General features: G+C 47.0%; 1 protein-coding gene and 1 pseudogene across 1 annotated transcript; one reads left to right on the top strand and one right to left on the bottom strand.

Annotated features, from left to right (window-relative positions):
* Positions 1-571: 571 nt before the first annotated feature.
* LOC102497215 (microsomal glutathione S-transferase 1-like) lies at positions 572-3463 on the bottom strand. The gene is given in 2 exon segments (XM_014587044.2): positions 572-987; positions 3241-3463. Coding segments are annotated over 2 exon segments (378 nt in total). The 3' UTR covers positions 572-832.
* A 3413-nt stretch (positions 3464-6876) lies between these two features.
* Positions 6877-7451, top strand: LOC102496793 (U6 snRNA-associated Sm-like protein LSm6 pseudogene; annotated as a pseudogene).
* Positions 7452-11392: the final 3941 nt, after the last annotated feature.

Here is an 11392-nt window from a genome sequence, read left to right on the forward strand (position 1 = left end):
TGTTGGGACTTAAGGCAAGCATGCGCCCAGCATGATTTTCTCTTTTTTTTTAAAGTTTATGTTTTACTTAACTTTATTTATAACATATATATTTTTAAAATTTAACTGTAGAGGGACAGAGTGAAAGAGAGAGAGAGGGAGGGAAAGTGAGAAAGCAAGCCGCCAGGTCTAAGACTAGAACCATGGTTGGCCATAAGGGAGTCCAGCACCCTTAACCACCACGGCACCTGCTGGTCCTGTGCCCAGCATGCTTTTCAAGCTTCTAGGAGCATGGCTCTAACTGCAGTTGGCTAGCACCTTATTCACCATGCCACCTGCTGGCTCCTAGATATTATTTTCTAAGAACAAATTTCATAGTGTAAAGCACTTATTTATTTACTTATAGAGGGTGCATGTGTTCTCCAGGGAGTGAGAGAGAGAGGGGGAGAAGAAAAAAGCATCCCCCAATGGGTGATGGTCATACCCTTAGCCCCTTCTCCATCACTCTCTCCTTTTGGGTTTTGGGCACTCATGCATATGCCTGTGTCACATTTCTTGAGCTCCTGGGTCCAGGACTCTAATCCATGTTGAACATGTTTGGATCTGGCTGGCTGCCTTAGCCACTAGGCCATAGAGCCAGCTCAACTTGTATATTTTACTTATATTTAATGTTTCTTCCTTTTTTCAATGTCAAAAGGAATGCATGAGTGTACAAGAGAGAGATAAAGAGAAGAGAGTGTGAGTGTCACACATGAGAGCATCCCCAACTGGGTTCAGGACTCAAACTGCATGGTCAGCCCTGTGGGGACTGGCTCTCCAACCGCTGTTCCCCAGGGCAGTCCTACCCTGATGTTCACGCTGACCCAAGGAATCGTGTTTCAGTTACACCTGTCAGCTGCGCTTGGTGCAGGAAGTAAGCAAAACTTCTAGGTTCATGGTTAGAAATCTTGCCTTTCAGTGTTTCTGTGGGAAGTTGGTGACTGATGTACAGACTTAGTGTGGAGGTGAAGGTTAGTGAAGTTCAGAGACTTGAACGTGTCCTGAGTCTGGCGCTCAGTTGAGCCCTAGGACTAAAACTCCACCTGCCTTAGCTGGTGAGCAGCTCTGGAGGCATGTGGGTATGGCGGTCCTGGAGGAAGATGGAGCAGTGCCTCGAAGGCCACCCAGTGCTTCTTCCCCATTTCGCAGGGCACTCTCTCGTCTGCACTCATCCTCTGGTGCCGTACAAGCTGGGACAAGCTGCATTTTACTAGGGGTCGCGTGTAAGAGTGTTGGTGGCTGCTTGTCTTGTGCAGGCCAGCTCTCTGTCTGTCTGTGGTGAGTGCCCCTCTTTCAGGCCAGGATGGGTGGTGTGAGCACATGAAAGCTAGGAAGGCCTCCTGCCCTGGGGAGCACTCCATGCTCCTGTGGGGATGGCTGTGTCCCCAGCAGCCCTTGACCGTGGGCCTGTGTCATCACGCTCATTTATAGAGGAGTAAATTATAGCTTGGGGAAAGGGAGTCTTGCTCATCGGTAAGTCACAAACCTAGAGCTTGGGCCCGGGTCCTTGATCTCTCACTACTGCATTCTTGTTCTCTGTGGTGGAAGCCACTAGGCAGGCAGTGAGCCGTTCCCCCGAGACGCCTGCCCTCACCTGGGTGTCTGTGTGAGCCTGGCTTTGTGCAGTACCCTGGGTCCAGAGGAAGTTCTTACCAGGAGCACACCAACTGAGAGCAGTGTCCTTTTGGGCGTAAGCTGGGTGGGTTTGGGCCACCTTCCGCAGCCCGGGGCCTAGAGTGCTGTTGCCACCTGCTTCTGCATGCACGCCTGCATGTGGTGGCGACCGCATGCCACAGGCACCCCAGAGCTCCAGAGCGTTCTGGCATTGAAAAGCAGCTAAGCCTTTTGAATCTGGGACCCTTCTTGCAGGGTGAAGCTTTAAGCTGTGCAATGGCATCTTGACCCTAGAAGTGTTAGTTTTCATCTCGATTCCTCTCCTGTGTATTAGGGAGCTCAGCCTTTCTATGTGAGGGATTCTAGAGAGTTTATTGGATAAATGGAATTAAAGCATGAGTTTATTTTGATGGAAAACATTGATATCCGTGTATAGTTTTTTTCTCTTCTTTTACTTCTTTATTTCATATGCCTATTTTAGCAGTACTGACATATAGGTTTCTCCTACATATAATCACTCTTCCTATAGATTAAAGGAATGTTACAAATTATAGTCAAAATTTGTATAAAAGTATTTAAGGAATAAGTCCAGAGACTTGTGAATTTGTATGTCAAATTTTTATTGCAAATCTAAAATTAGAATAAAGAGAACCAGCAGTTAGCGTAATGGCTATGTCGCTGGACTCCCACGTAGTCGACCGTGTTTCGCGTCCTGGACCCGGTGGCTTGAAACTCATGCTGGGCGCGTGTACGTGCGTGCCCAAGATCCCGAGAGGAGAATGGAGGAGAAGGGATTGCGGTGTGACCATCCCCCCTGGGGGGTGATTTCTCGGTTTCTGTCTCTATGTCTCTCTCTGTCTGGTGAGCGCACGCACCCTATAGTGAAAAACTCTCCAATCAATAAATAAATAAATAAATAAATAAATAAAAAAAATTAGAATAAAAAATATGCACTAGTGACACATTCAAAATGAGTTTTCCTCAGGTCTTCGTATCTCTGTTTCCCTCCCACCTAACATCTACAAATATATTTATTATCAACTTGAAGCACTGAATTTTTTTTTCTTTTTTTTGAGAGGTTTTTGCTATAGGGCGCGTGTGCTTGCCAGACAGACAGAGAGAGAAACAGAGAGACAGAAAGCGAGAAATCATCCCCCAGGGGGGATGGCCACGCCACAGTCCCTTCTCCTCCATTCTCCTCTTGGGATCTTGGGCACGCACGCACATGCGCCCGGCGTGAGTTTTAAGCCACCGGGTCCGGGACGCGAACCGTGGGCAACTACATGGGAGTCCAGTGACATAGCCATTATGCTAACTGCTGGTCCCGAAGCACTGAATTTTTATAAGCCAATTGGATGACTCTCTTCATAGATATAATCTATTCTTCAGCAATGTGTAAGCCATTGAAAAAGTAACTCCATACCCAATAGAAAAATCCAGAGCTCTATTTGACTGGGAAAGCGGTAGCAAATATGCCATTGTGTGGTAGATCTGTGCTCCAGCAGAGTCTGAAGTGCAGGGTGGCTGTAGAGGGATCTGGACCACTTAAGGAATACAGAAGGCCAATACCAAGAAATGCAACAATATTTTCAACGTCATTCAGGTGGGCTCTTCGAACACGTTCCACTCTGTCATCTGTTCAAAGCTATTTCTTAGCATTTTCTCCTTTGCCAAAGCTTGCACAGTCTTCTGGGTTGGCCAAAACCTTTCTTGTGATTCTATGGCATACAGTTACAGTGCTCATCAACGTCATTTTTGAAAGAATAATTATTGTATAGGAGGCAAAAGCCATGAGTACTTCATTTTCCATTAGCTGGTTGAGGTCAACCATTGTTTCAACCTTGGTCTAAGAATCTGAACTTCCAAGGAGCCATTCTCTTCCCTTCTTCTTTCTACGTTGCTCCTTCCTCCAGATTCATGTGTAGTTTTTTTTTTTTTTTTTCCTTTTCTTTTTTTTTTTTTTTTTTTTTGAGAGGTTTTTGCTATAGGGCGCGTGCACTCGCCAGACAGGCAGAGAAAGACAGAGAGGCAGAAAGTGAGAAATCACCCCCCAGGGAGGATGGCCACGCCACAATCCCTTCTCCTCCATTCTCCTCTCAGGATCTTGGGCACGCACGCACGCACGCCCAGCATGAGTTTGAAGCCACCTGGTCCGGGACTTGAACCACGGTCGACTACATGGGAGTCCAGCGACATAGCCGTTACGCTAACTGCTGGTCCCCCATGTGTAGTTTTTAAATAATGCTCATTTTCTATAAACTTTTTGAAGACCTCAAGTATACTGTTGACCCTTGAGAAATACGGGTTTGAACAAAGTGGATCCACTTATAGATTTTCTTTTCCAGTAAATACTGTTAAGTGTACATTTTGTTCCTGTTCTTTTCTTTTTAAAAAGTTTTTGCCAGAGGGCATGCACACTCGCCAGAGAGACCTGGAAAGGGAGAGAGAGAGAGAGAAAGAAAGAAAGCCTTCTCCGGTGGGGCATGGTCCCACTGCAGTCCCTTATTCTCTATTTCTCCCTCCTTTTGGGATTTTGGGCGTGCACACATGTGCACCTAGTGCATTTTTCAAGCTGTCAGTACCAGGATTTCAACAGCTGTTAGCCTTATGGGTTCCGGCTCCTCTAGCTACTAGGCTATGGGGCCGGCCTCTTATGATTTGTTTAATGTTTTCTTTTCACTGGATAGATTTATTGTAGGAATATAGGATATAATATACAAAAAATGTGTTAGTTGACTATATTGATAAGGATTCTGGTCACTAGTAGGCTATTAAGTTTTTTTTTTTTTTTAAGAATTATTTAAGTTTAGGGACCAGCAGTTAGCATAATGGCTATGTCGCTGGACTCCCACGTAGTCGACTGTGGTTCGTGTCCCGGACCTGGTGGCTTAAAACTCACGCCGGGTGCATGTGCGTGCGTGCCCAAGATCCCGAGAGGAGAATGGAGGAGAAGGGATTGCGGCATGACCATCCCCCCTGGGGGGTGATTTCTCGCTTTCTGTCTCTATGTCTGTCTGGAGAGCGCATGCGCCCTATAGTGAAAATCTCTCTCAAAAAAAAAAAAAAGGAATTAAAAAAAGAAAAAGGAAACTTTGTGTTTGTCATTTAGTCATGAAAATACTGGCAACTTCAGAACTCAGCCTGCTCAAGTGCTTCTCATGGATTAACTGCTTGACTTCCAGAGCAAGTCTGAGTTGTTCATTTGTTTATTCATTATTTATCGTAATTGCCAGAGAAAGGGAGTGAACAAGCGAGCAAGTGAGTGAGCACGCAGCCCCCAGTGTGGTATGGTCACGTCACAATAATCCTTCCCCTACTTTTCTCTATTCTGTCACACATCCCCGTGTGCTTCGGGTGGTTTTCAGGCTGCCAGGGCCAGGACTCAAACTTGTGGGAGCTAGCTTTCTGTGCATAGTCCTTAACCTCCGTGCTTGTTAAACACCTGAGCTGTGATTGCTCAGGTGACAGTCTGTGGAGTATAGCAGCCCTATGAGGACGGAAGCCTGGTTCTGATCACACCAGCCTTGAGTCTTGAGCTTCCAGTTCCCCAAGCTTGTTCTTTGTACAGTCTCCTTGTGGTCTTTGCATTTTGTCCTTTTTTCCCCCAAAATGAGTGCTAGAGAGAGAGGTGTTTTCAGTCTGGTTTCAATATGTTGCGATCCTCCTGCTCCCCTGCTTCACTTAGCTAAGACTTCCAGTGTGCCCCATGCACCTGACCTGTTCATGTTGGCTCCGGAATCAACCCCAGACTTCCCATGCAGCCTCAGCCTTCCCACTTACACCACTGTGACCGGGCCTGCATTTTATGTTTCATAGACATAAAGATGCAGAGGGATCTGAGCAACACTGGTCAATCCTCTTCCAGATTCAACCCTATTGCGTGACCAGGAGTCCTGGGCTCTTTCCTGGTGGGTGCTCACTGAGTATCTGTAGGGGAATGAATGAATAAATCACTTCTTATTGTAGAAAGGTTTTCTACATTTCAAAATACAAGAAAACAAACAGCCATGATTCTTCTATCCTAACTGAATTACTCTGAAAAATTTAGGGAAGAAAGTGCCTTTGCAGTGGCTCCATCTCCCTGTGGAGACCCAAGAGCCCTGGCAAACTATAGACTCAAGTACCAATCAGCCTAGAGCTGCTGGACTGCAGGCCATAGCATCTGCCCAGGCACTAGTAGTAGCTCTCCAAGACCTGACTGGGTTGTATCATTTCTCTACTTGCTCATCTGCCCCATGCAGGACTGACTTGCACCAGGTCATTGAAGACAGTGAGACGTGCTTTAAAAATATGACATATTTTGTGATGTAGAGGTAGTGTGCAGTTAGAGACTGGATCCCACATGGCCACTGTGGTTCAGTTCCTTACCCTGATTGCACTGAAACACACCACGTATATGTGCAAGCGACAGGCTGGAGGACTTGAGCAGGGAGCTTATGGCATGGGCAGACCCTGTGGAGGGTGCTCATTCCTACCTCCCTCATTTGCTCTGTCATGAGGGGGCTGGCTGGTGATGCAGCAGTAACAAACAGCGCTCTTCACAGACTGGCCCACGTGGGCAAGTTCTGAGTTTGCACCTGGAGACCTTGAACATAGTGGGCACATGTGAGCCTGTGATCCACAGCAGGCTGAAACTGGGGTTAGAGCCTGGCGTCAGGACTCCGTTGAGGGTGCATTTTGTCTCTCTCTCTCTCTCTCTCTCTCTGTGTCTTGCTCATGGAAGACATAAATAAACCAAAAAGCAAAAGTACCTTTAAAAAATATACCAAATTGGGACCAGCAGTTGGCGTAATGGCTATGTTGCTGGACTCCCATGTAGTTGACCATGGTTCAAGTCCCAGACCCGGTGCCTTAAATTTGTGCCAGGTGCAGTTGTTCTTGCGTGTCCAAGATCCTGAGAGGAGAGTGGAAGAGAAGGGATTGCGGCATGGCCATCCCCTCTGGGGAATGATTTCTCGCTTTCAGTCTCTCTGTCTTTCTCTGTCTTTCTGGCGAGTGCACACGCTCTATATCAAAAACCTCTCAAAAAAAATACTCCAAATTGAATAATAATAATAAGTAAAATTATAAGGGGGAGCTGGCAGATGGTGTGGTGGTTAAGGCTCTGGACTCCCACATAGTTGACCATGGTTTGAGTCCTGAACCTGGCAGCTTGCTTTCTTTCTCTTTCTCTCTCTTTGTGTCTGTTTCTCTCTTGTCAAATTGAATAATAATAATAAATAAATAAAATAAAATAAATAATTCTCTAATAAAGAAAATACATGTGGGGAGTGAGGGTTCTGGAGCCCGGCTTTGAGGATTGTTACAATGAGTCTGCGGAAGCAAACCCCCAGTGACTTTTTGAAGCAAATCATCTGACGGCCAGTTGTGGTAAAATTAAATTCTGGAGTGGATTATCGAGGGGTCCTGGCTTGCTTGGACGGCTACATGAACATAGCCCTGGAGCAGACAGAAGAGCATGTGAATGGGCAGCTGAAGAATAAATACGGGGACGTGTTCATCCGTGGGAACAATGTGTTGTACATAAGTACACAGAAGAGAAGGATGTGAAGACGCCAAGAGAGCAATAGTTTTCATAGTTGGATATATTTTTTATGAAATCCTTTTCTACTTTTTGGTTCTTTCGTGATGTAATTTGTCCTGTTTTGTAATAGTTGGTGAGCTTTTAACTGACATGTGAGTAAGATAAATGTATACAGCTGTGGATTTAATTGTAAAAAGTTCTTTGACACTTAAATTTCAGTCGTTTTCTTTTACCTCTATGTCAGTGTACAGAATGCCGAAAGAATAAAAAAATGACAAAATCTGTTTCTTCAGAATTATTTAACTCAACCATTTCAAGCAGTGTCACGTCCTTTGACTTGCCTTACTTATTTGGCAGACTGAAACGGTGTTCATCTGCAGTTCAAGTCCCGGGACCTGGCAGCTTAAAACTCATGCTAGGGGTGTGTGTGTGTGTGTGTGCCCAAAATCCTGAGAGGAGAATGGAAGAGAAGGAATTGTGCCATAGCCATCCCTACTTGGGAGGTGATTTCTTTTCTTTTCTTTTCTTTTTTTTTTTTTTTTTTTTTTTTTTTTTGGGGTTTTTTTTATTGGGCCACGTGCGCTCGCCAGACAGAGAGAGACAGAGAGACAGAAAGCGAGAAATCACCCCCCAGGGGGGATGGCCACACCGCAATCCCTTCTCCTCTGTTCTCCTCTCGGGATCTTGGGCACGCACGCACACGCGCCCGGTGTGAGTTTAAGCCACCAGGTCTGGGACTCGAACCGCAGTCGACTACGTGGGAGTCCAGCGACAGCCATTACGCTAACTGCTGGTCCCAAGGGGGGTGATTTCTTGCTTTCTGTCTCTGTCTCTCCAGTGAGCACACACATCTTATAGCAAAAATTAAAAACAAACAAACAAAAAGATGTTGGGACTCCCACATGGCCAACTTCAGTTCGCGTCCCAGACCTGGTGGCTTGCTTTCTCACTTTCTGTCTCCTCTCTTGTCTCTCCCTGGTCAAGCTGAAATAATAAATAAATAAATCTTAAAATAAAACACACACATGGGCCAGCTGGGGGTGTGGTGGTTAAGGCTGCTGGATCTCACATGATTAACTGCATGATTTGAGCCCCAGGTCCAGTGTCTTGTAAAAAACGCTGGCCACCTGTACATGCGTGCCCAAAATCCTGAGAGGAGGTGAAGACATGAGTACAGTGTGGCCATTTCTCCTGGGAGTGCTTTCTCATTCTCTCTCTCTCTGTCTCTGGTGAGTGCACATGATCTGTAGAAAATTTAAAAAGCAAAACAAAACACAATGTTTGTGTATCTGGCCCAGTCACATTGGTGCAGTGGAACCATGCTGCCCTGTATTCTGAAGGCCATACAGAAGATCACAGTTCAATTCCTGGGTCAACCTCCACATTCCAGGTATGTGCTGACTGGGAAGGATTGCAGTGAGATCCTTTTGAGGATGTTTATCTTTCACTTTCTCATAAAATAAATAAATTTATACACTCAAATGCATATGTATTTTTATTTTGTTATTGTTTTTAGTTTTGGACACGTGCAGAAGAGACAGAGAAAGTGAAAAAGCACTCCCCCAGGGGAAACAGCCACACTGCAGTCCCTTCTCTGTCATCTCTCCTCTTAGGGTTTTGGGCACACATACAGATGTGTCTGGCAGGGTTTGATTTTTTTTTTTCCTTAGAGATTTTTGCTATAGGGTATGTACACTTGTAGGAGAGAGACAGCAAGTGAGAAATCACCCCTGGGGGGATGGCTCCACTGCAGTCCCTTCTCCTGCATTCTCCCCTCAGGATCTTGGGCATGCCTGCACACACTGCTGGTGTTAGACTTTTTTTTTTCCTGGAGAGGTTTTTGCTATACAGCGTGTGCGCTTGCCAGAAAGACAGAGAGAGACAGAGAGACAGAAAGTGAGAAATCCTTCCCCAGAGGGGATGGCCATGCTGTAATCCCTTCTCCTTCATTCTCCTCTTGGGATCTTGGGCACGCACGCACACGAGCCTGGCATGAGTTTAAGCCACCGGGTCTGGGACTTGAACCGTGGTCGATTAAATGGGAGTCCAGTGACGTAGCCATTATGGTAACTGCTGGTCCCACTCCTGGTGTTAGATTATTTATTTTTTTGAGAGGTTTTTGCTATAGGGCACGTGCGCTCGCCAGAGACAGAGAGAGACAGAGAGAAAGCGAGAAATCACCCTCCAGGGAGGATGGCCACGCCTTAGTCCCTTCTCCTCCATTCTCCTCTTGGGATCTTGGGTATGCACGCACATGCACCTGGCATGTTTAAGCCTCCAGGTCTCGAACTGCGGTCGACTACATGGGAGTCCAGTGACATAGCCATTACGCTAACTGCTAGTCTCCTTGGTGTTAGTTTTAAGCTGTGGAACCACTGTTAGCTCCGTGAGAGTCCAGCAATGCAAGCATTATGCCATCTGCTGGTCCTGCCTGACAGGTATATCAAGCTTGAGACTCAAACCAAGGAGTTGACCATGTAAGATCCAGCTGTCTTAACTACCAAGCCACTAGCTGGTCTGAGCATCATGTTTTATTGCTGTACACTGTCTGGCCTTGAGAATCTCTACTTCTAAGAGGAGATTGCTGGACACCATCACAAAAAGTCAAAGAGCCTGAGAGTAAGTTCTTAAACACAGGATGTCTGAAACATCTGAAGTGCTTAGAAAATGCTCAGCTTGTTAATGGGCTGTCATGTCACTAGTTCATTTGGAAGTCAGTTGTTGAATATTCCAGGCTTGGGACCAGCAGATGGCATAATAGCTATGTTGCTGGACTCCCATGTATTCGACCATGGTTCGAGTCCCAGATTCGGTGGCTTAAACTCACGCCGGCACAGGCACGTGTGCGTGTGTGCCTAAGATCCTGAGAGGAGAATGGAGGAGAAGGGATTGCACATTGCCATCCCCCCCTGGGGAGTGCTTTCTCGCTTTCTGTCTCTGTCTTTCTCTGTCTTTCTGGTGAGCACACGTGCCCTATAGCAAAAACTTCTCCAGAAAAGAAAGAAAGAAAACTCTGGGCTCATTTTCCCTTACAGACGCGGTTGTGGGGTTGTGAGGGTGGTCCTCCACCGAGCCTCGAGCTTCACCTTGGAGAGGGGTGGCGAGAAGGCCTGTGCTTCACTTCCTGGGTCCACAGGCACTTGTGCAAGTAACCAGGTAGTGGTGGTGCCTGCGAGGAGGCCACGGTGCAACTCCCCTTTTCAGAGATGCCAGAGCATGGTGGCTCTAAGGACTTTGGATGTGGGTGGCATTGTTTGTCCTGGCTACATTCAATCGAGAACATTCCCCCTTCCCTGTTCTCTGTAGCTCTGTATAGGGCACATCGTGTGCACATCTCACGATGATGAGGTTACAGAAGCTTGTCCTGAAGACTGCATAGGAGTTAGGAGAGAGGACCAGAGGGCTCCCATCCTGGGGGCAGCACAGTTGGTTGGCAGAGCTGGGGAGTGGGTATTGGCTGTAGGGGTGGGAGGTTGCTGGTCAGGAAGGAGCCACACTGACTAGACAGGCCTTGGCCCTGGAATGAGGCTCCCAGCAAGGCAGCTGAGGCTCCCAGCCTTTCTTTGGGTGTGAGGGGCTGAGGTTTGGGGTATGTGATGTGAGTAGGAAGGACCAGTGTTCAGGTCCTACCTGGAGACAGGGCTCTCACTGTTCCATACACCTGCGTGTCCTTGGAGGACTTCTCTCCCTAGGAGCTGCGTTTTGTTAGGGCAGTGATGGCAGACAGGTATACCTAGGGCTTGGTTGCTTTAAATTTCTCCAGAGATTGAAATTTCAGAAGCTATTGAGTAACCAGAAGTATTTACTTACCATGCTTTTGGGTCACCAAGTAGGCGGCAAACCGATTGGGCTGTGCAGGAAGGGGATGACTCATGCCAGGCCAGAGTCAGCGGTGCTATCCAAGTCTAGAGGAGGGCCTCAGGAGCCAGCAGGACCCACCCTGGCACGTGGGCCACTGGCAACACGTGGCCTCCAGATGGTGGCTGAGGGTCTTAGCTCGCTCACTGCCTGAAAGTGCTGTGGACTGCCTTCAGAGAAGCAGCTGTGGCTCAGTGAGCTTTATATACTTCACCCTCGAGGAGGGCTCTCCATGGACTTTCAGGTTACATTTGATGCTGAAAGTGCTTTGTTTTTGGTTTTTTTTGGAGAGGTTTTCGCTATAGGGCGCATACGCATGCCAGACAGACAGAGAGAGACATAGAGACAGAAAGCGAGAAATCACCCCCCAAGGGGGAT

Source organism: Tupaia chinensis, unplaced genomic scaffold (assembly GCF_000334495.1).
Source record: "Tupaia chinensis unplaced genomic scaffold, TupChi_1.0 Scaffold000178_1, whole genome shotgun sequence".
NCBI classification, from domain to species: Eukaryota; Metazoa; Chordata; class Mammalia; order Scandentia; family Tupaiidae; genus Tupaia; species Tupaia belangeri.